The sequence below is a fragment of the Squalius cephalus genome (assembly GCF_949319135.1).
Source record: "Squalius cephalus genome assembly, chromosome: 17".
Lineage (NCBI taxonomy): Eukaryota > Metazoa > Chordata > Actinopteri > Cypriniformes > Leuciscidae > Squalius > Squalius cephalus.
Window position 1 is genome coordinate 15,045,261 of NC_137138.1, and position 23,778 is coordinate 15,069,038.

The 23,778-nt window shown below is 39.6% G+C and overlaps 2 protein-coding genes across 3 annotated transcripts; one reads left to right on the top strand and one right to left on the bottom strand.

Moving 5' to 3' along the window:
- Positions 1–91: 91 nt before the first annotated feature.
- Positions 92–7,018, top strand: LOC307144808 (complement component C7-like). Its single transcript, XM_079847372.1, has 18 exons — positions 92–196; positions 579–628; positions 726–801; positions 886–1,027; positions 1,104–1,239; positions 1,984–2,122; positions 2,214–2,348; positions 2,442–2,685; positions 3,314–3,427; positions 3,547–3,713; positions 3,793–4,021; positions 4,751–4,922; positions 5,008–5,095; positions 5,219–5,351; positions 5,699–5,887; positions 5,962–6,055; positions 6,151–6,332; positions 6,453–7,018. The coding sequence occupies exons 1-18, from the start codon at positions 134–136 to the stop codon at positions 6,620–6,622; spliced, it is 2,523 nt and encodes an 840-aa protein (XP_079703498.1). The 5' UTR covers positions 92–133; the 3' UTR covers positions 6,623–7,018.
- c6.2 (complement component 6, duplicate 2) lies at positions 6,891–23,155 on the bottom strand. Of its 2 annotated transcripts, none has more exons than XM_079847369.1 (18): positions 22,898–23,155; positions 22,224–22,405; positions 21,930–22,086; positions 12,463–12,607; positions 12,170–12,317; positions 11,887–12,019; positions 11,374–11,484; positions 11,016–11,256; positions 10,757–10,879; positions 10,500–10,666; positions 10,115–10,340; positions 9,688–9,856; positions 8,913–9,030; positions 8,677–8,809; positions 8,375–8,569; positions 8,153–8,240; positions 7,356–7,597; positions 6,891–7,261 (listed from the first exon to the last, which is right to left on the bottom strand). In XM_079847369.1, exons 2-18 carry the CDS (start codon positions 22,367–22,369, stop codon positions 7,080–7,082), a joined length of 2,724 nt encoding a protein of 907 aa, XP_079703495.1. In that variant the 5' UTR covers positions 22,370–22,405; positions 22,898–23,155; the 3' UTR covers positions 6,891–7,079. The 2 variants fall into 2 exon arrangements, with proteins under 2 accessions (XP_079703495.1, XP_079703496.1); XM_079847370.1 differs by having other exon boundaries at positions 22,224–22,398; positions 22,898–22,946.
- Between the last annotated feature and the right edge of the window lie 623 nt (positions 23,156–23,778).

A 23,778-nucleotide genomic window follows, 5' to 3' on the forward strand; every position in this document is an offset into this window, starting at 1 on the left:
ATCCCAGAGAGGGCACATAGACTGGCAAAGTGAGGGAAAACGAGCCAGCACTGAATGTCCGGCATGCTGAGTCATGCTGGGAATTCCTGACCAGGGCAGGATGATGTCATAATCCCTGTAAGAGCCCCTGTATATGAGCAGGGTCCATTTCTGTATCTGCCACAGCACCACCATCTGTCTAGTCTACAGCATTAAGGTAAGGAGTTGTTCATACAAAAAAAAAAAAAAAAGTATGGCGATGAATCGCAGATGTAAAGAATAGTAATTATGGTACTGTAATCATACCTGGATTATGTTTGTCCAATGTTATTATTGTTTACTAAAGCTAGTAAAAAGTAAAACTAAAACAATTTTTGGTAAGTATAAAATAAAGTAAATATCAGATGAAAAACTTAAAAAATAAATTATAAATATATCAGATGAAAAACTTTTAAAAGAATTAACTAAAATATAAGAATGTTGCAACTAACTAAAATAAAGAAAAATAAAATAAAAACTAATGGAAATTACAAAAAGAAAACTGAAAAATCTAAAAAATAAAAGCTATTTCAAAATATTAATAACACTGATGTTTTCAGATGTGCCCAGCTGTTTTATTAGTTCTGGTCACGTTTCTGCCTTATATTTGGTGAGTGCTGCATGACTACTATATTTTACGCAGTTGCTAAGAAGTAATGCTGGACATTTTGCATCTCTTAACTCGCCATTCGCGTTTGTTATGAAAGGTGTGAGCAGCCGGTAAACTGCAGGTGGGGACCGTATGGGGACTGGTCAGAGTGTGACGGCTGTACCAAGACACAGGTAACAGATCTTTAAAGCAGCTTTAAAAAATATTGCTACTGGCCACAACTGAATGACTTACCTCCTAATGGTGTTTTCTCTCAGGTTCGATTGCGTCATGTAGAGACATTCCCTCAGTTTGGAGGCAGCACTTGTACAGGCGATGCCATACAGAAACAATCCTGTTTTCCAAAGAAAACCTGCCCCCTTCAGACAGGGTGCGGAAACAGGTTTCGCTGCACATCTGGTAAGTCACGTCTGACTGTGGTATTGAATTTAAATGTCCAGGCAGTTTACAGTTTTCATTGTTGGTTTATTTATAGGCCAGTGCATCAACCCATCTCTGGTGTGCAATGGGGATCATGACTGTGAAGATGGTTTAGATGAGCAGCGCTGTACTGGCACTATAGTGTGTGATGAGCAAAAGCCTCCGCCCAACTCTGACCTCACAGGAAGAGGGTAAAATACACCTTTTACATTTAGCATAATGGTGCTTCTCGAACGAAATGCTGCATCCTAGTGAGGCCGTGTCCTTTCTTCCTAGCCTAATCCTATAGTCCAGGAGCTTTATAGGCTAGTCCTCCTGTGCATTAAACGGTCTAGTAAGTGCATGTTTCCGCCCCCGCGGTCATTACTCGAAAGTACAATTAACATTGAAATATGAAAAATAGAGTACTTTAGATTAAAAACCTTGATGTTAGCCTTTCTGTTTATGCAGTACATGTAATGACAACCATCTGTGGTCTCCCAGTGGTTTACATTACACACAGTTAAACATAATATAGTAGGCTAATTAATTTACAACAAAAACAATAATGCCTTTAATAATTTTTGGGAGATAAATGTAATTCTTGCATTACATAGTGAGATTGGTCAAGCTCAGTGCTGATTTATTTTCTGCTCATTCTTTTTGTGTGTGTGTGTGAATTGGAATGTGTGCAAATGATTGTGAGTAATTGGTGGATGCAAAGGATATACTTGATGCATCCTTCAAAACAGGCCAAATGAAAGACACGAAATGAAGGCTGCTTTCAGAGGATCCTATAAATTGAGACGTCCTTTGACAGAGCTTGATGACGTGGCTGCCGAGATATGCAGCCTTACTAGGATGCAGCCTTCCGATTGAGAAGCACCCCTAGTAAAATTATAATATTAGTGGAATAATGCAATACAGCAAACTAATATTTGCTTCGCATCCAATAGGTTTGATGTGTTGACGGGTGAGCTGAGAGCCAGTGTCATTAACACTCGTAGCTTTGGTGGGCAGTGCAGGAAAGTCTTCAGTGGAGACCATAGAGATTTCTACAGACTTCCGCAAAGTCTACTCAGATATAGTTTTCAAGTAAAATTTTAATTGTTTGCCACTGTCTAATGTTATAATGATATATAAACTGTTATAATATAAACTAACAGTTCCTATCATTTCCTTTCAGGTCAGGGTAGAAAATGATTTCAGTGATGAGTACTATGACAGTTCCTGGTCCTACATGAGGCATGAAGAGGAAAGAAAGAGCATTAGAGGAGGTCACGATCATAAAACCTTTCATAACAAACTTAAACAAGACAAGGTAACGATAGATTCAGTACATCATGTAAAAAAGGTGTCTGCTAAAAATATTTGATTATATTATATTTTAAATGCTATTATTTTTGTCTCACAGACCTATCACCTGCTGATAATAAGAAATGAGGTAGAGGTGGCTCAGTTCCAGAACAATGCTCCTGAGTACCTCCCTCTTTCTGAAGACTTCTGGAAGGATCTGTTGGCCCTGCCCAGCACATATGACCCATCAGCCTATCAATTCTTTATACAGCGTTATGGTACCCACTACATGGAAGAGGGCTCTCTGGGTGGCCAGTATCGGGCCCTGCTGGAGCTGGATGCAGATTATATGATGCAGATGAGTATGTTAATTTCCCCTTTTCTCTGTTAATATTTAATCGTGATATTTTATAAGGGCATATAAACTATATGGGCAGGGGTTAAATTGTGCCAGAATGATATTTAACAGTCTACACTGTCTTTTTGCTGTGCAATGTTTAATGACTTTTATGAAGTAAACATAAGAATAAAACTTTTATATTGTTAGTAATATTTCAAGATCCCATTTTCTACATCGTCGTCATGTTAAAATCATGTTAAAATGTATCAAAGGATACAACAGGCTTTTGAGGAATGTTTATTTGTACATTTCTGTCATCATTGTGCATTGCATGATATGTTTGCCCCCCCAACTCTCTCTCACACACACACACACACACACACACCCTAACCCTACCTAACCCTAACCCTAGTCTTACTAATATCATCTTACTAACATATTATTGGTAGATAAAGAGTGACAACTGATATTTATATGCCGTACATGTAATTAGTCTTCTATACTGTTGCTAAACCATTGTCAGAAGGTTTAATAAATGATTCCATTTAAAAAATCTGGCTTTATAGGGTTATGGTTATGCCCCTTATATATGGGGCATTTGTGTATGTTGCATTGTTTCATTTAGTTTAATATTTTTTTTTTTAACGCAGGTAAAACAGACATTGATTTCCACCAGTGTATTACACGTGTGAAGCGACGTCTCTTCTATAAAAAGAAAACAACCAAGTGTGTGAAACTGATGAATACAATTGAGAGTTTCAATGGTTAGTCTAAATGACTGGTTCTTTGACCAGGTCTTTGTCACTAAATGCATATTTAAGTATCAGGTTTGATTCTTATGACCTGATAGACTTTGCTGTACACCCTTTTAAATGTTTTACAGAGAACAAAAATCATAAGATGCCAGTAAAAACAGACATTATTGGAGGACATACCGCTTATATCGCTGGCCTTAGTCTCTTAGACTTGGAAAACCCTGACAGTAACAAACAGATGTATTCCAAATGGGCTGGATCAGTGAAGGAGTTCCCTAAAGTAATAAAACAGAAGGTATGTCAGAATTAAGACATCAGAAGCATTATGTGCAGAAACAGAGATGTACATTTACAGCATGGTGTCCTATTCCTAGTTGAGGCCACAGTATGAACTGGTCAAAGAGGTGCCATGTGCCGGGCTGAAGAAACTCCACCTAAGGAGGGCACTGGAGGCCTATCTGGAGAAGCAGAGCCCCTGTCACTGCAGTCCGTGTCAGAACAACGGTATGGCTGTGCTCTCTGAAGGTCTGTGCACCTGTGTTTGCAGGCCAGGCACCAGTGGTAACGCCTGCCAGAACGGCCATGTCCTTGGAGAACAACCAGGTAGGAATTTGTTCATTTATTACAAATAAACATTCAAATGTGTATCGTTGTAATACGAAAGATCAGTCAGTAATGCAGCGGGCAAAAAATTCTTTGAAAACTCTGAAAATATTAAGATTCAAACTTGAAGTTCAAGTCAAAGCGAGTCAAATGTTAATTCAGAAACCACACTGATTGATCCAGGTCAGTGAAGTATTCAGGTGTGTTCGACTTGCTGCGCACACCAAACGGTCTACCACGTTAAAAAATACAGCGAGAGTGATTCAAAAGCATATGGAGTGTGTTTTTGATTCACTATCAAAAACCAGCTCATAAAAGTAATTTGTTAGGGTATCTTGTCGTGTACACAATATAATTATTCACAACCTTGGAAGCTAGGGAGCTGATTAAGATGCACACACTGCTCACTCACATTGTATGTTTTTGGTTCACTAAAAAGAACCAGCCCATGAGAATCATTCCTTTACCTGTATCAGACTACGCCAGTCATGCTGTGTGTTTTTTTATTCACTACAAGAACCAGACCAAAAGTCATTCTTTAATATATCAGACTACACTGTTTGTATGTTCACTAAAAAGAACTGGTTCATAAGAGTCATTCAGCGAGAGAATGCATTTTCTGCACAATTTTAAATGAGTAAAAATGTTAAAGTCGGCGCACCTTAAAGTTAATTTGTAACAAGCTTGTTCATCTTGTCTCAAATATGTCGAACTGATCATGCTTTATAGGAGTGATTGAAGGAGGCTGGAGCTGTTGGTCTGCCTGGAGTAGCTGCTCTCAAGGTCAGAAGTCAAGGACTCGTTCATGTAATAATCCTGCTCCGAGAAACCGAGGCAGGAATTGCATAGGAGAGACCATAGAGCGCAAAAGCTGTGAAGAGCCTGATTTTGAACATCTCAAGTGAGAATGAGAGTTTGTGGACTTATCCCTTTTTTCATTTATATTTTGTGCACACCTAGACTCATAGGATTTTTTCATACTCTAGAATGATGGAGCCCCAATGCTTTGATCCCTCATTGACACCAGTTAAGACATGTAAAACTCCACCGCCTTTGGTAAATGGATTTGTTTTGGTAAGTATCTCCCTAATCAGGGGAAATCGTTGGGCGTGGGAATACGCACATTAATGAAAACTCTTTCAATACACAAAACTTGCACCAGGCATGTATTTTAAATCAAATCCATTGTGTATTCAGGACCCAAAAGACATCTATCCAGTGGGCAGAAAGATTGAGTACACCTGTGCAGATGGACATGATCACATTGGTGATCCAATTGCTGAATGTACAGAGAACCTGACCTGGAGGAAGTCACCCATGGAGTGCAAAAGTAATTCATTAAACTATACATAAAAGAAAATGTGCAAAATTATAATAATTATAAAGTGTACTGGTTGCCATAACATTGCAATGTTGTTGTTAAGGTCCCAGAGAGCAACATAGTGTCGGCCCAGATCCGGCCCACATCTGGTTTGTGTTGATTCCACGTGTACCAGGTGTGGGCCGGATCTGGGCCAACACTATGTTGCTGTCTGTGGTGGTGCTTGGAGATTACTAGCTATCTAAATAGCTTGAGTTTCCTCGTTTAATATGCGTCTGGGTTATTTTTTCATCTGTTTTAGCATTAAAATAGAGGATTACAATAAAGTATTTTTCTTATCATTGTGTATTCACCAGAAACAGCATGTGATCCTCCAGCTGTTCTGAGTAATGTCATTGCCACACCCTCAAAACAAGCTTATCTGATCGGGGAGAGTGTGACCCTGTCATGCCCAAGTGGGATGCAGAAAGAAGGCGAAGCAGAAATCATGTGCCGTCTTGGCCTCAGCTGGCATCCAGCACCTGAGACTGTCCGATGCAACCCGGGTATGCCGTAAGTTCCTATTAAACACCAATCAGTACTTGGTTTCAATTACTGCTTACATTATTTTTCTGAATAGTGGAAGCAGTGCCCACCCAACCAAGCCTACTCTGCAAACCATGGGAAAAACAGGCAAAGGATCAGTGTGTTTGCAAAATGCCATATGAATGCAAGTAAGTTAATTAGTTATGGTATTAAATACAGAAAGTAATAATGAAAATACAAAGCACCCTTCATTAATGTCAAATCTCTGTGTGACGTTGACCAGGGCGTCACTCCACATTTGTGCCTCTGTTCGTCCCGGCCGGGTGAACAGAATGAGTATCTGCCAGCTTGGGGCCTTGCAGTGTCTGGGGCAAACGTTTTCTTTAAAACAGGATAGTGCATGCAGTTGGCCAGAAACCAACTTCACATCCTGTCAGGACTGCCATCAGTGGGAGACGTGTGACGGTAGGCTCTTTATAAAACTTTAAAACCTTTTTAAACATGGGTCAATGACATGAGACATGAGATATATTCCAGGTCTGTGTAAATGTAAATGTAAAACTGTATGTGTAAATGTATCCCCAGGTTTTAAATGTGAATGCATAGATCCTGAGGACTGCTCAGATGACTCCGCCCACCTGTGTGTGTCTCTAAAGGGAGGGACTCCTGAGAAGATTTCAGAGTGTGAGGCGGGAGCTTGGAGATGCCAAGGGAAAGAGATCACAGTACTCAGCATTGGAGACTGTCAGGCATAAACAACTTTTTTTTTTTCAATTGTTTTTTCCCACTGTATGATGTTTTTTACTGTAATGTGTAATATATAAAAGTCATGTTTTCAGTTTGCAAATAAATATTGTAAATAAGTGGTCTTAAATTGTGGGCAATGTGACAAACAGAGCAAAGCCACAGTGACAGGTTTTCAGTGTAATCAGCATACAAATGGCATGCTGAGATGGAAGAAAGTATTTTAATGTTTGAAAAATATATACACTTCAGATGAAAGAGCATTTAAATACGAACATCTGAATGCGTGATATACCATTTTATTGTGCGGTTCCACATCAATATACAGATTGCTCTAATGCACAACATATTACTGCATAGCATGCTGTGAGTGACTATAAAACATCAATGCGTTTTCTGTACAAATCAATAATGGGTGCAAATCTGTGAGCATTTCAACTGTGAACATTTCTACAGATTTGTGCACAATTAAGAACTTGCACAAGGACCTTCATACAGAAGTTCAAACTCAATCTTGCTGCACTTCATGGCAGCCATGAAGCACAGATTCATGCTCCGTGTGCTTTGCGTTCTCACAATTTTCAGGCAGTACATTTGCTTCCCATCCTTTGAACAATCTCTGGGGATTTTGCACTCACATGTAGTTGACACTAAGAAGAAAAAGCATTGAAAAAGTGTTATTTCAAGAAAATGCTTTGCTGCTGAAAGGATATATAACATAAGGGTTCGTAATAAAATCAGCACCTGAGCAGGTCTCCCACTCGTAACAGGTGTCTGAACCGCAGGGCTCCTGCACTGAGCTCCGCTCGGATACACTGGCCCTGAATTTGGCCCAGTCCAGACTGCCTGCGTCATTTTTGCACGGTCCATTATTCATAAAGTATAATCTGTCTCCATGACAACGGTCAGCATGAAAAGCACAGAAGGACATCATAATGGCACTCTCCTTGTCTGCGTCGAAAATGCACAAGTCTGCTCTATAATTTCTGCAGGATACACAAATACATGGTACTTAATGGTCAAATTTCCCAACAGGCCGCAGCATTAATATATACAAATAATTATTGTTCATCCTCAAAACTTGTGCATTTGTCCTCTGGAGTGGTAAACTCTTAAGCCACCGAAATTACCCGGAACAATTTGTCCCAGGAACTTATTTCGACTTTAGTTCCCAGTAGGAACTTTTAACTGTCTGGAACTCTCCCTCAAGTCGGAGGAAGAGCAACAACCCTGAATTCATAATCCAATATGCTCAGCGCATCTACTGTACTGAAATAGTTGTAATATATTGTTTATTAACATTTCTGTTTGCCTATGTCTCAAAAAACTCAGTGGTGCATGTAGTACTATCCAACCTCTATTCGTGGGCATGATACTCCGGCATTATCTGTGCAAAAAACCCCCGCTTTTTTATGTTTTTATGTCCATCTTAGATTTCCTGGGATGAAATGCAGGCAACTCGGGTGTGACGTCATTCCCAACTTTGACATCCCTCCTCTGGGTTCACTGAAACACCGTCACAAATAGGGACACGTTCATACCTGCATCTCTCTTTGGACATGCAGATGCATTTAGTCCCATCATGCATCTCTCCAAGTTTACAGCTGCTGTCTGGTACAAAGGGTTTATCTGTGGAAAAATATGTTTAACCAAGGAGCTAAAGTTGTTAACATAAATGAATGTCACTTTATACTCAAAGTAAGCGGCTAGATTTGTGAATCGTATTAATTATTGCAAAAAGCATATTTGTTCTGTGAAAGTACCAATCTTGCAGTGTATGTCCTGTGGAATGCTTGGCTCCCAGACAAGACTCTTCCCACACGAGTAAGACTGACGCCCTGAAGGACTCATGCCACTTTCTGAGCAGGCCAGCATGATGTCACTTCCTACTTTATACTCCATTTTGTCAGGGTATATCTTCATGCCATCAGGCACTGTGGGTTTGAAGCAAACGTTTTCTGGAATGATAGGAGAACATATGGAGTGAAAACTGTAAGGGTCAAAATCAGCTTTCAGATCATAAATTGTTTTGTTTTGATATGATATCAACATTTCTATGGCTTACTAATGCACTGTCCTTTGGGTTTCTCCCAAGTGCCATCCTGCAAACAATGAATGAGCTGGTATCCGTCCAGCTCAAAACCAGTGAAGCAAACAAACTCCTCGTGATCTCCATAATCGTATTGACGTTTGTTGATCTGGAATTAGAAGGAAAGAGTTGGACGTTATTGGAAGGAAGCAGGAATAAACAGCAACAGGAGAAGATGTGATGTAAAAGTTTCAGCTCTTGTGTCCCCTCACTCTCAGGTGGCTGTTGGCAGGTGGACGGGGTTTTGGACAGCCAGAAGCTCCAGGGGGCAGCTGGCTCTCACGGGACCCTTCAGTCACAAAGTCATCATCATTAATGCACACATTTTGCCTGTGAAAAACAGACAAACAAGAATGTCTCACGTGTCATATTAATTAACCATGCATATTGAAAATGTATTCATGCATAAATTGTTTCATCAGTAAGTTAAAAAGCATTCAAATTCATACATGAGAATGGCTGGACACCATATTGATATTACATTCTTGTTTTTAGATTGTTTGTTTTTAAGCACCGAGATAAATGTCATCTAATTTCGTTGTACCCTGTACAATGAGAATAAAGAATTCTATTCTCTATTCTATTCTGATAAAAAAAAAAATTATAATTAAACAAAACCTGTCTATGCATAAGCACAGCTGGCAAATGAGAAGTTTGAAACATGATCACATGTAGTCTTGGTCTATATAAAAACTGCACATTTTACTCTTTGATCTTGCTATGCAATAAGCGTTTGCTCTCAGGTGAGAGTGTGTGCAAGAGAGCGCAAATGAGAAGAGGTGAGAGTGAGAGAGAGAGGTGAGATTGTATGCAAATTGTTAGATGTAGGCGCACGCTCCTTAATTTAAAACAATACAAACATTAAGGTAAGAACAAATTTATTTGCATAAGCACAATAATATGAGAACTTGTATGAGCATGCCAATGACCGCATTCTGACCCCACAGATACCTCTTCTGTAGTCTACAGATAAGAAAGGGCACTTACTCCTGGAAAATAGAGATGGTACACTCCTCCACCTGCTTCTCAAGTCCTTGGCAGGGTGTGCCGCCCCGCTGGGGTGCAGGGTTGTTACAGGTCCGCGAACGATGCTTCTTCAAGGTGGCATCACAAGTACTCCAAGAGCTCCAGCAGCTCCAGCGCCCATCAACTTTGTCTGTGGGATGTAGACAGAATTTTATTACTGGCACGTTATTATTATTGTCATTTTTATATATATATATATATATATAAATAATACTATGAATAATTAGGAATTATATTATATATAATTACTATATAATTATAATTTTATTTTATTTATATTATATATTAATATTATATTTTGTATATTCTTAGAAATATCTGTATGTCTATATACATTTATTTTTTTCTCCATTAGTGCATACATATATTTATAGGAATGCATGTGAACCTGCAGTGTAGTCTGGAGCTCGTTTCTCGCAGTTTGGTCCATAGGTCCCGGTCTGGCAAATACAAATGCACTCTGTTCCAGAAAGAGCTGGCCGGGCATTGTTGGGGCAGGGGGCACATTTACAGGAGTCAAATTCAGTCTGGTACTCCATCAGCGCCCTATGGAGATGCCGTCTCTTTGTCACAGCACAAGGGAAGCCCCGCACCAAATTCACATAAGGCAAAAGCTAGATAAAATATTGACAAATATACATTAATCTGGTGTTCCTGTTTTCAGTTAATTTGCATTTCTTTTGAATACCTTTTTTTTTCTATACCCCAGAATATTTGACAGGTTAATATATGACCATTTTCAAATGACATAAAAGTTTGTTTCTCCTCCTAACCTCAAAATCTATAACAGTTGGATTGTCTATTGTAGATTTGATCCAGTTCTGGTATGTAGAGCTGTCTGGCGATACACCCCTCTTCTCCCAGGCCAGGGCTGCTGTGAATTCAGCTCTACCTCCTTGCACAGATGTGATACACTTCTCTGATGCTTTTACAATCGACCCTGAAATGGACAACAGAATTTCAAATTAAGTTTATATAAAATGAAACATAAGCCTTTAGTCATTTAATAGCACATTTGTGTATGTATTACCTTCATATTCGGTTTTTAATGTATTTTTCCCACAGGTGGAGCTATGCGAGATTCTATTATAGAATATAGCAATGATGGTGGAATCCTGACTAATGCAACTGTTCATTTCTACTTCTGTCAATCCTGGGAATTGTAAGGAGACACCACTGATCAGAGAGCACATTTGCAATGTATTTCATAAATGAGAGATAAAGTTACGTGAGCTCCACATGACCAAGGTCTCTAATGTTCTTACAATCAGATGATAATGTCTGCTTACCGTAGGTTTTCAGTTCTTCTCGATCATATTGGAAAAGGAGATCATACTTTCCCCCTAATGTCCCAGAGCTGAAATAATGTGTCCCAAACAGCTGGAAGATCTGTCTATAAAGGGCATAGTTGTATTCCAGTGGTAGACTGTTTAGAAACTGAAGGAAAGGGTCTGATAAGTAGAGGTCAGAGGATTTCATTTTGAATGTTGATGTGGCAACAACCTGATGCACCCTGAAAAACTCAGAGTCCTGCATAAAAAGAACAAAAACAGATCTTTGTGAACAACGTGTTCAAATTAGATATAAAGACACATTTGTGTACTGTTAGGGATAGAAAAAATGAAATAAGAGTTTGAAATCCCTTACCTTTTGTTGAGATGTTTTCACTGCCTCTTTAATAAAAAGATGTGATTCTTTGGCCAAGTTGACTTTTTGGGGTTTGACTTCTTTCACTTGAAAATCTTCAAGATTTTCTAGCTGGGATGAAATCAAATAATATTAAAATGTCAAAATATAATCTTTGATCCATTTCATGTGTTTTGTGTGATTGGAAGATAAAACAATAAATTGCACCTCATATTATGAGTAATTTGATATTTTAGTGATACACCAATGTTGAAATTCTGGCCAATACTGATAAGTCAATAATTATTGTTTTGCCCAATAATGGAAGAATATATATATATATATATATACACACACTTCTGAACACACACACACACACACACATACACACACACATATATATATACATGTATGATGCCAGTGTATTGTGCATCTGTTCTTTGGATGTTATTTGGATATATATATTTTTTTATTATTCCATCTAGCAAGTAAAGTATTATAAGCACAAACAGACAGAAATTAGATTTTTCCCACCTTGATTTCATATCTCTCAATGTTAGCAGGGATTCGGTAGTAGTTCCTCTTCAGTTTTTCTAGAGTGCATTCACCCCCCATGAATGAGTTGTCCAGAACAGCGCCTCTCATCTGCTCTGCCGCAGCATCAAATCTAATTTAAAAAATAACCTTTATCAGTTTTAAGAAAAGCTCAAGCTCAGATTTAGTTAGCTGACAACATGATAACATCTCTAGAAGCTTACCATGTCCATGAAGTTGTTTTGCAATCTCAGAAAGCAAATGATCTTTATCTGTAACTCACCCATAACCAATCAGGTCTGCTCCAGGAATGAAAGCAAATCTCCGTTCACTTGCACACACTTTTTTGGTTTGCGCACAGTCTCTCTCGTCAGAGTTGTCCCCACAGTCGTTCTGATTGTTGCACTGCAGAGCAGCATTTATACATCTTCCTTTGAAGGCAATAAAGCAAGTTGGTGATCATGCACTTGCTTTCTAGAGCAAGCATTTAAAAACTGTACATATTTGCTAGATTATAAAATTAATAGACCATGTATCATTAAATCTAATATGATGTGTTGTTGTGAAGATATCTACCACTGTCACAGGTGAACTTCTCTTTACAGTTGACAGGCTCAATCCTACATTCCTTGGAGGGATGACAGGGTCTTTCCTCTGTAAGCGATGGACTACACTCTTCCCCCCCAAACTGAGCCGGCCTCAAAACAGACCTGATTCTGAACTAAACCACACACAATATACACACACTTACTACAGCAGTATGTTTGAGCAATATCACACTAGCAAGAATGTTGTTGTTCTCGGCTGTAGAATAGTCCCAGCCATGCTGATATTTGGAAAAACTACATTTTGTGCATGTGATATTGCTTTTATTTAGTTAATATTCAGTAACACACATTTTAGATATATTATTGCCATTTAATTTCGAACATTTAATCAAACCCATTTTTAACAAATCAATTGAATGAGTGAGAGAGTCAATGACTCGCTCAAAAAAAATTGCAGCAACACGTTAGAACATTAGGATAACCTTAGAATAACGTTCTGGGAACAATAGAATAATATTAGAATAACGACAGGGGAACGTTCTGGGAATATTAGAATTATGTTAGAATAACGTTGGGGAACATTCTGGGATTGTTAGAATTATGTTAGAATAACGTTGGGGAACATTCTGGGATTGTTAGAATAACGTTAGAATACCCTTAGCCTACAATAACGTTAGAGCAATGTTAGGGTAACGTTATACAAACCAAAAATTAACGTCCTATTTCTGATAAGAAAATTTTCCATGGCTAACGAAAAAAAACATTAAAAAAGAATGTTCTGGGAACCAAAAACTAACGTTCTGGGAACCAAAAATTGTACGCTGTTTTGATTACGAGAAGAAGATATGAATTACCACCAATATTCCATAAAAATTAAAAATTGTCCATTATGATTTCATTGTGACTTCTAATACTATGATAATAGGTAAGGCCACACCACAACTATAATGATAATGGCACAGATGAACGAAATCGTTTGAATGATTTTCTGAACAATTTATTGGTGTGTATAAATGCATAGATAGTCTTTCTGGAATGCAAAAACAAGGACAATCAGTGAAAAGTAGAGCTTAGATTCTCTGCCCGAGCCCGAGCCCTTTATCGGGCCCTTGATAAAGCACGTCACGTGTCATGCGCAGGCAGCGTCTCGTCCACTCGCACTCGCAGTCTCGCACGCGTGATACATCACTCCTGCTGTGCGTGCTGTACTATTCTGTAGCTTAAGTGCTTGAAGAAGCAAAGAAAAAAATTAAAACAGGAGAATTAACTTTGAGCAAGTTTGGAGTAAAATCGGAGGTATGGAAACATTTTAAACTAGTCGTGGGGAGTGACAACATATGTGTTGGCTTTGTCTCGTGCATTAAATGCGGCACGCTGCTCGCCTATGACAGCAAAAAAACGGGGACTTCGACGATTAACAGACACATGAAGCAGTCTTGCCATGACAGAAATTATGATAGTAGTCAGCCTCAGCCCTCGATGTCCTCTTTTGTTACTTTTCCGACCCATTCAATTATTTCTGAATAAACAAACAATGCAGTTTACATGTGTAGCGGGTGATATCAAGGCAGTAAAGTATGAATCAAGGGGGTGTGGTTAGCCAAGTATAAATATCAGGGGTAGGAACGAAAAAGAGTAGGTGCGTTTGTTTCTGGCCGGCGGAAATAAATCAACACTCGTGGTGTTCGTATGCGAGAGGTTCGCATGTGAATTTGTTTGGATCTTGGAGACAGGTATGAGCTGATTTAAAGTATTAATTTGTCTTAACATGGGGTGATTGTTTTAATACGAATAATAAAGGTATTTTAATGTTTGTATTTTCAGCTCTACGGAGCCCATTTGTTGCTCTTGTTGTATTTGATTTTTTTTGGTTTCGTTTGTTTGTTTGTTTTGGGTATATTGTCTAGTCCGCCCAGGCGCTTGAGCTGGTAATCGGGCCCAAAAGAAATGGGAAAGGCCCTTGGGGCGGACTAGTTTTCTTTTCCTTTTTTTGTTGTTTGTATATTGTTTGTTCCCCCACTATTTATTATTGCAGCATGAGGATGCTACTGGTCTAGTGTTTGAACAGAGGAGCTATTTTTGCATGTATTTTATTTTGAGTTAACTGAGTGATTCACAAGTTTTTGTTTAATGAATTTAACTTATGGGTTTGTTTTGATTCTTTGATTTCCTTTTGCTTTGTGGTGTAAAGGCTCCTTCTGTTCAGGTAGTTTGTGATGAAAGCATCCTCGTGTGTGAGATATATCTTTGTGTAAGCCAAAAATAAATCTTGGGTATTTTTCTATATAATGAACCTGAGTCGTGCTTTGTTTACTTTAGGGTGGGGTCCTGTAACATTCTGGCGTAGTCGGAGTTTTTTTCTCCCAAGATAATTGGTGGCAAAGCATTATAATTGTAAGTGGGGGAATATTTTTTTTCTTTTACTTTTTTTGGAGTGTCAACAAGAGCAACATTGGGCTGTTGTGCTTATACAGCAGACAAGTTCCAGGGTCATGTCGTTGGAAGGAGCTGTAGGAGGCACCATGGATCCTGAACAACATGCACAAGGATTTTATTCACCAACTGCTCCATCTGGGCCTTCAAGCAGTAGTGTGGATAGTGTGGGTCCAGCTGCAATTGAACTGGAGAGAGGGAGACAAGTGGTGTTTATTCAACAAACTGAGAAGGTACCCAAGTTTTCAGGAAATTTGGATAGATCTGATTCTCTTACCATAGAAGAATGGATTGAATTGGTGGAGACCCATATTCAAACAAAACCAACTGAGAAAGAAAAAGCTCTGTGGGTATATAATCATTTAGAGGGTACTGCTCGAATAGAGATAAAATATCTCCCAAGGGTGGAAAAAGAATGTGTGGATGATATATTCAGAGTGTTAAGAGAAATTTATGGGTGTTTACATTCTCATATTTCATTGCAGCGTCGTTTTTTTAATCGTAAACAACAAGAGGGAGAGTCTCTTTTGGATTACTCCCATGCATTGATGACTTTAATGGATCAAATTGTGAAGTCAAATGAATTGGCTCATGTTAAATCTCAAAGAGATCTCCGTGATCAGTTTTGTGATGGGGTTAGAGATCAAAACTTGGGTGTGAGATTAAGAGACCAAGTGCGTGCACATCCTAACTGGACAATTCGTGATGTACGTAGGGAAGCTGTCCAGTGGATGGCTCAATGTGAAGGACAGTCTTTTAAACAAAAACAAAATGACCCCTTGTACTTTTCTAATGAGGCCCAAGTTAGGGTGTTTAGCGAGCCCAAAAGTGCAAATCAGGGTGAATATTCAGAGCTTAGAGCTCTTATTGAGGCACAACAGAGTCAGTTGGACTCACTAATGAAGGCACTGAGCCCCTTAAAAATTGGAGCAAATGTTTCTACTACTTTCTCTACTCCTAGAGGTAGAAGAAAGGCTGAAAGTGATTTAAGATGTTTTCGCTGTGATCAGTTGGGGCATATTGCACGCTATTGTTTAGCCCCCCCACAGCCTAGACCTGCACAGATAGAAAAAGAGAATGTAACTCAGTCGGAAAACTAGAACCCGCCAGTGTACAGAGCCACACACTGGTAGGGGTATCATTAGGCTCTGATGTACATACCACATCCACACTTGTGAGTAATTGTCCAGTGATGGAAGTTAAGTTTGGGGATGTAGTGATTTCTTCATTATTGGATACAGGTTCAATGGTTACCACCATAACTGAGAGTTGTTATAATAAACACTTTGCTCACCTTGAGAATGTCCCACTTCATGATTGTTCATGGTTAGATCTTAGAGCGGGAAATGGCTTAAAATTGCCTTATTTGGGCTATTTAGAGTTGGACATCACGGTTCTTGGAAATTGCATGCCATCTATGGGTATTCTTGTAGTGAAAGATCCCAGAGACCCTCAAATGCAGTCTAAAAAATTGAAAACCCCTGCTGTGTTAGGCATGAATATCATTAAAGGGTTTTATCAAGAGTTATTTCAACAGCATGGTGCCAGTCTTTTTGACATCCCTTCTGTGCAGGATTATGCCCCAGGATGGAGGCAAGCCCTGAGGCATTGCCAAGTTGAGGAAGCTATATTGAATTCATTGGAGACCCATAAGGTAAAAGTGCGGAGTGGGTCTTCAGTGTGTGTTGCTGCAGGTGCTTTAACATTTGTTCCAGTTACGTGTCCTAAGGTTCCCTCACAAGAACAAATTCAATTTTTAGTTGAATCACTAGACTTTGATGAGGGTGTCTTGCCAGAAGGGCTGTTGGTATCTACGGCTTTTATTTCATCTGAGAGGGGAATTGCTTATGTACCTGTAACCAATGTCAGTTATTCTGATGTTTGGTTGACCCCACGTAGGGTTATAGCAACTGTTTCTGTGGCTAATGTGGTGGCTGAGCAGGATCCACAAGCTAAGTTCTCTGAGAAGGTTGATGGTAATGAATCCATGGCTTATGTTACCTCTCAGCAAGTTGAGCACTTGGAGGAAGAGTGGATGGATTTTCCATCTTTTGATGGTTTAGATGAGACGGAGCAACTGAAAGCTAAAGCTTTATTAATTAAATATCGTTCCTTGTTTGCTAAGACTGATATGGATGTTGGGTGTACTAATCTGATAACTCACGAAATTCCTCTTTTAGATGAAACTCCAGTTCGCCAGCCCTATCGCCGGATTCACCCTTCACAATATGAGGCGGTGAGAGCTCACATTAAACAACTGTTAGATAGCCAAATAATAAGGGAAAGTAGTAGCCCCTATTCATCTCCAATTGTACTAGTACAGAAGAAGGATGGAGGTCTTCGAATGTGCGTAGATTATCGGCAGTTAAATGTAAAAACCAGGAAAGATGCTTTTCCGTTGCCGAGGATTGAAGAGTCATTGGACGGTCTTACTGGTGCAAAATGGTTTTCGACACTGGACTTAGCCAGTGGTTATAGTCAGGTCGAGGTTGCTGAAAAAGATAGGGCTAAGACAGCTTTTTGCACCCCATTTGGATTATTTGAATTCAATAGGATGCCATTTGGGTTGTGCAATGCTCCTAGTACTTTTCAGCGCCTCATGGAGCGTATGTTTGGTGACTGCCGGTATCAATCAGTTTTGTTATACTTGGACGATTTAATTGTGTTTTCTTCCTCTGTTCAACAGCATTTGGAGAGGTTGGAGGAGGTGTTCTTGCGTCTTCAGAAACAGAGTTTGAAGGTTAAATTGTCCAAGTGTCATTTTTTTCAGACTAGGGTTAGGTACCTTGGTCATGTGGTTTCAGCGGAAGGAGTTACTACAGACCCAGATAAGGTGGCAGCAGTACGGGATTGGAAAACTCCAAGTAATTTGGTAGAACTGCGATCTTTCCTTGGTTTTGCCAGTTACTATCGTAGGTTTGTCGCAGGTTTTGCAAAGATGGCAGCACCATTGCATCGAGTGGTGGCCCAGTTAAGTGTAACAGGAAAAAGAGGTAAGACTCCAAGGAAGCCACTTGGCTTACATTGGAATATAGAGTGTGATGATTCTTTCCATCAGTTGAAACAAGCTCTGATATCTGCTCCAGTTCTGGCTTATGCCGATTTTCAGAAGCCGTTTGTTTTAGAAATAGATGCTAGCCATTCGGGTCTTGGAGCTGTATTGTCACAGGAGCATGATGGCAAGTTACGACCAGTTGCTTTTGCTAGTAGGGGGCTTAGACCATCTGAAAAAAACATGCAGAACTATAGCTCCATGAAGCTAGAGTTCCTTGCCCTTAAGTGGGCAGTCTCCGAAAAATTCAGGGAGTACTTGCTGGGTACATCTTGCACAGTATATACTGACAATAATCCATTGCGATATCTGGATACTGCCAAACTTGGTGCGGTAGAGCAGAGATGGGCTGCTCAGTTAGCTGCATTTAATTTGACTTTGCAGTATCGTCCAGGGTCTCGAAATGGGAACGCAGATGCATTATCTCGTCAGTATATGGAGCCGAAGTTGTCTGAAGTTCATAGTGGAGGGAATACCGTGGAGAGAATACCTTGGTGTGTTCAGTCTGAGATCGTTACTCTTCCAGGTTGTTCAGGGGAAGATCTTGCTTTGCTGCAGAAGCAGGATCCAGTTATTGGACCTTTTTTGGTTCATTGGATGGAAGATAGATTTCCGGGTCCAAAGGAGCGAGCTACATTTGGGCCAGGTACTAAGGAGCTTGTTCGACAGTGGGAGCGGCTTAAGGAGAAAGATTCAGTGCTGTATCGGTGCATTTATGCTCCAGACGGAGGTAAGGAGGTCTTTCAGCTGGTTCTGCCTCAGTGTTTGCAGCAGAATGTGCTTTCCAGTCTTCATGATAACCATGGACATCAAGGCGTGGAACGCACTTTACAGTTGGTGCGATCGCGCTGTTATTGGCCTTGTATGGCGAAAGACATCGAGAAATGGTGTCATGAGTGTGGAAGGTGCATTCTTGCTAAGGCTGTGCAACCTAAAGTTAGGCCCTTCATGGGGAGTATTCAGGCCAGTCGTCCACACGAGGTAGTGGCAATAGATTTTACCGTTTTGGAGCCAGCATCGGATGGCAGGGAAAATATATTGGTATTAACAGATGTTTTCTCCAAATATACTCAGGCTATTCCCACAAAGGACCAGCGAGCTAGTACCGTGGCTGATGTGTTGGTGAAGCATTGGTTTAATTTGTTTGGCCCCCCTAGTAGGATACATTCAGATCAGGGCAGAAGTTTTGAAAGTACTCTGATACAGCAGCTCTGTAAGGTTTATAATGTTCAAAAAAGCCGTACAACACCATATCATCCACAGGGCAACGGTCAGTGTGAACGGTTTAACCGTACACTGCATGATCTGTTGCGTACTTTACCCCCTGACCAGAAGAGGCGTTGGCCACGGTACCTCTCCCAGTTAGTTTATGCCTATAATACTACAGTTCATCAGTCAACTGGTAGGTCTCCATACTATCTGATGTTTGGTCGAGAGCCTCGGCTACCTATTGATTTTGTATTGGGTGCTGAGGCAGAAGAGGTAGGAGAATGTTCGGTGGAAGAATGGGTGAAAGAGCACCAGGAGCTATTGGAAGGGGCCTATGATCATGTGAGGCGGCGGCTGGAGTCTAGGAGGCAGCTAAGAGATCAAAGTTATGAGTCCAAAGTAACAGATACGGGTATTGGAGAAGGTGCTCTTGTTTATACACGTAATCATGCAGTGAGGGGTCGTAACAAGATTCAGGACATGTGGGACTCTATTTTGTATAGGGTTGTGCGACAGCCTAAAGAATGGGGGGCTCCTTACTCGATTATTCCAGTAGATCAAGATGGCCCAATGAGACAGGTATATAGAACTGAGCTTAGAAGTGTGCCAATGGCCACAGTTGGAGTTGATGAGATTCCTAGGGTTGGTATGCAGAAACAAGGGAAAGTTGCAACAGATGACGATGGGGTAGAATTTTATCCTTTGGGGATGGTGCAATTTGAGTCTCCTGAAGATGTTGGCCCTCCCTCTGAACAGTTGGGCCCTCCCTTTGAACATTTAGGGTCGTCAGTAGTGGAGGATCAAGGTCACGTGATTGAAATGGACAGGGGCCCTCAGTTAATAGAGGGAGGTCCTCGGAGATCCTCTAGAAGGACAGCAGGTCAACATTCTAATCCCTATCATTTGCCAAGATCGGTAGTGGAAGAAGAAGATTGAATTGTAGTCTGTTTTTTTACATCGTCGGGTCGTCGATGCATTTTGAGGGGGTGGAATGTAGCGGGTGATATCAAGGCAGTAAAGTATGAATCAAGGGGGTGTGGTTAGCCAAGTATAAATATCAGGGGTAGGAACGAAAAAGAGTAGGTGCGTTTGTTTCTGGCCGGCGGAAATAAATCAACACTCGTGGTGTTCGTATGCGAGAGGTTCGCATGTGAATTTGTTTGGATCTTGGAGACAGGTATGAGCTGATTTAAAGTATTAATTTGTCTTAACATGGGGTGATTGTTTTAATACGAATAATAAAGGTATTTTAATGTTTGTATTTTCAGCTCTACGGAGCCCATTTGTTGCTCTTGTTGTATTTGATTTTTTTTGGTTTCGTTTGTTTGTTTGTTTTGGGTATATTGTCTAGTCCGCCCAGGCGCTTGAGCTGGTAATCGGGCCCAAAAGAAATGGGAAAGGCCCTTGGGGCGGACTAGTTTTCTTTTCCTTTTTTTGTTGTTTGTATATTGTTTGTTCCCCCACTATTTATTATTGCAGCATGAGGATGCTACTGGTCTAGTGTTTGAACAGAGGAGCTATTTTTGCATGTATTTTATTTTGAGTTAACTGAGTGATTCACAAGTTTTTGTTTAATGAATTTAACTTATGGGTTTGTTTTGATTCTTTGATTTCCTTTTGCTTTGTGGTGTAAAGGCTCCTTCTGTTCAGGTAGTTTGTGATGAAAGCATCCTCGTGTGTGAGATATATCTTTGTGTAAGCCAAAAATAAATCTTGGGTATTTTTCTATATAATGAACCTGAGTCGTGCTTTGTTTACTTTAGGGTGGGGTCCTGTAACACATGCTTCTTCCTTGTCGCATTATTCATTGAGATAATTAATAAATGCACGCACACTTATGAACGTGATAAATGTTACAGATAGCATATGTTTTACTATGCACAAACAAATGCCTTTCAACTTACATGTGCAAAATTCAGAATTAAATGAATGTGCTACAATTTGTTCAAAAAGAAAGTCTAGCCTACGTGTTTTAGCCATTGAATAAGCACATTTAGTTTCAAGTTTGTTAAGTTTGTTTTGAAGAAAGCTTTTCTTTAAAGTGAATTTCGTTTAGTATAAATTGTATTTTAATTTTAATACATTTTTCATCAACCAATTGCCTAGATTTAATACATAAAAAGCAATTTAGCAGACAAATAATCATGACATGGAGTCGCCGGCGCGCCGCGGTCACTTACACCATTTGAAACTCGCGCTGTCACCGAATTTACAAATGCACATCTTGCTTGTTGCAGTTGCTCACACACATATTATGCTGAAATAACAATATGTTGAAGTAACATTATTAATAATAATTAATCTTTAAGAATATTTGATTGAATGCTGAATGTTGTGCTTGTTCAATTTAATCAAATTAAAACTTTAATTGTGATAATTAAAATAATTGAATATTTAATATTGAGTGGCCAATTTTTGCTCATTTATTAATAGTATTTTTATAATAATATATATAACTGCGCAGCTCCCCCCTGTAGCCTAAATGATCTAGCACGTTAAAAAAAATTATTATTCTGGCGCCGCCCCTGGTTATAACGGCCCACATATTAAAAATGGTCGGGTTTAAATCGGGCTCGGGCTCATAATTACAGTGAACGTGTCGGGCCGGGCCGGGCTCGGACACAACGGGCTCGGGCTCGGGCTCGGGTAGGGTCGGGCTTGATTTGTTGGGCCCGATCTAAGCTCTAGTGAAAAGTCCCAATGCTGTTGTGCTGCTGCTGCATTACATTTGCTAGACCAGTCAGATTCAAGGACCCTAACTTTTGCTTAAATATCCAAATAGCTGTGTGTGTTTTACTTACAGATTTTTTGGCACATGGTGAGCACTCTGACCAGGGTCCAAACTCAGTCAGCTGGCAATGTATAGGACAGGCCTCAACATTACACGCTCTAGTCTCATGTATCTGACACAGCTGGAAACAATTGTTTTTGGTCCAGTGCTCATCATAGCGCACAGCCCTGCAACAACAAATGCACAGTCCACATATTACCATAATAAACTTTAATAAACTTTATCAGAAATATCATGTTAGGTTCAACCTTCCAAAAGAAGCAAGAAAAAAAGAAAGAAAGAAAAAGTAATCATTTTAGATTACCTTGTACGTGCTTGGGTTCCAGAGTCACAGGTTTTGGTGCAAAAGGACCATGAACTCCATGGGTAGTGGTCACAGAAACATCCTGTAATGGTGGTAAATGAAGCCAGGCTGCAGAGTAGGACAAGGGGAATGGAAGTACGATCCATAAAGAAGAAGGCCTGTCGGAACTTTATAGCTTAAGCCTTAAGGTAAGGGAGAAGGCTAGTAGGTTATACCACCAATGACATTACACATGCACAACTGATTTGTTTATTTCCATAATGATTTTTCATTTGCACAGATGAACACAAATGAGGTATTCTGAAAGAACGTTATCTTTAGTTTATGTAAGCAGATCAGAGGGTTTGAAGTGGAATACTATATATGGACCATATATATTGAGTAAAAGTGCTCAAAAATAGTGATAAAAGTGGTTTATAATGGTTTATGATTTAAACAACCAAACAGACAATGAAAAGCCATTATGTCTTTCTTTTTTTTTTAATACTGAATTAATATAAAACTTTCAATATTAAATATATATCATGGTGCCAAACCTAAACCTAATCTGACAAATTTGGATATTAAAAACTGATTTAAAATAAATCCAATAATAAAATCAAGACCTCGCCACAGACAGTTTCTTGAGAAGTTGAAGAAACCTAATAGTACCTGAGCTTGTGGGTAATACTCACATCAATTTCAGACTCCTCCAAAAAGCATGTAAGCACACTATCACGTCTAATTTTATTCTCTGTGTCTGTTCGCAATATGAGTAAACATCAATATCAGCAAAACAGTGGCACAATCCGCTGCACTGGAAAAGTTACTCTTGTGACCTGGTTGAATTTTCTTTCAGCGTTCTCTCCCAACGCTCTTCAGAACTTGTCCATCCCCCTTTGCTTCCAGTAAACCCTTGCAGCTGCAAGTTTTCACTTTGACACTTGGCTTCTGCTTTAGACCATGGGAATGTGGACAGAGAGTACAACATGTTATTACAGGAGAGTTATTGCCTTTCTCCATGCCAAAATAGAGGTTGCTTTTGTACTTTATCTTATTTTTTCATAATTTATAATAAGCATAACTTTTTTAACCATCATTTAGGTCTCTAAGAATTTCTTAAAGACCTGTGGTGAAAATCAAGTTTTTAATGTTGTCTATGTGGGGTTTTTAATATGTTTTAAGACACACCATTTGCTACTGATTCTCTTTTAAACTGCGTGAACCAAAGACAGTCTCAAAAACGCGGTTTGAAATCGCTGGTGTTTCTGACGTCACAAACTACCTTGTAACCAATCACGTCAACGTGCCAGCCAGGCTTTAGCATATCATTAACAGCGAACTAGCAGGGGAGTCTCGAGAGATTCCAGGTTATCCTGGTATTTTGGGGTACCCTGGAACTGGGGTCTCCCAGTTTTTGTTGATATGAAAAATAGTGTAAATATAGCAATATAGTGGGTGTATGATGTATATTACGATGTTATGATGAACTATGCCTTTCTCCACTGACGTTCTGAGTTGTTCAAAGCGTTTCTGATGATTGTTAGAGGCCGGGCAGCTTCCTGACTGAGATGGC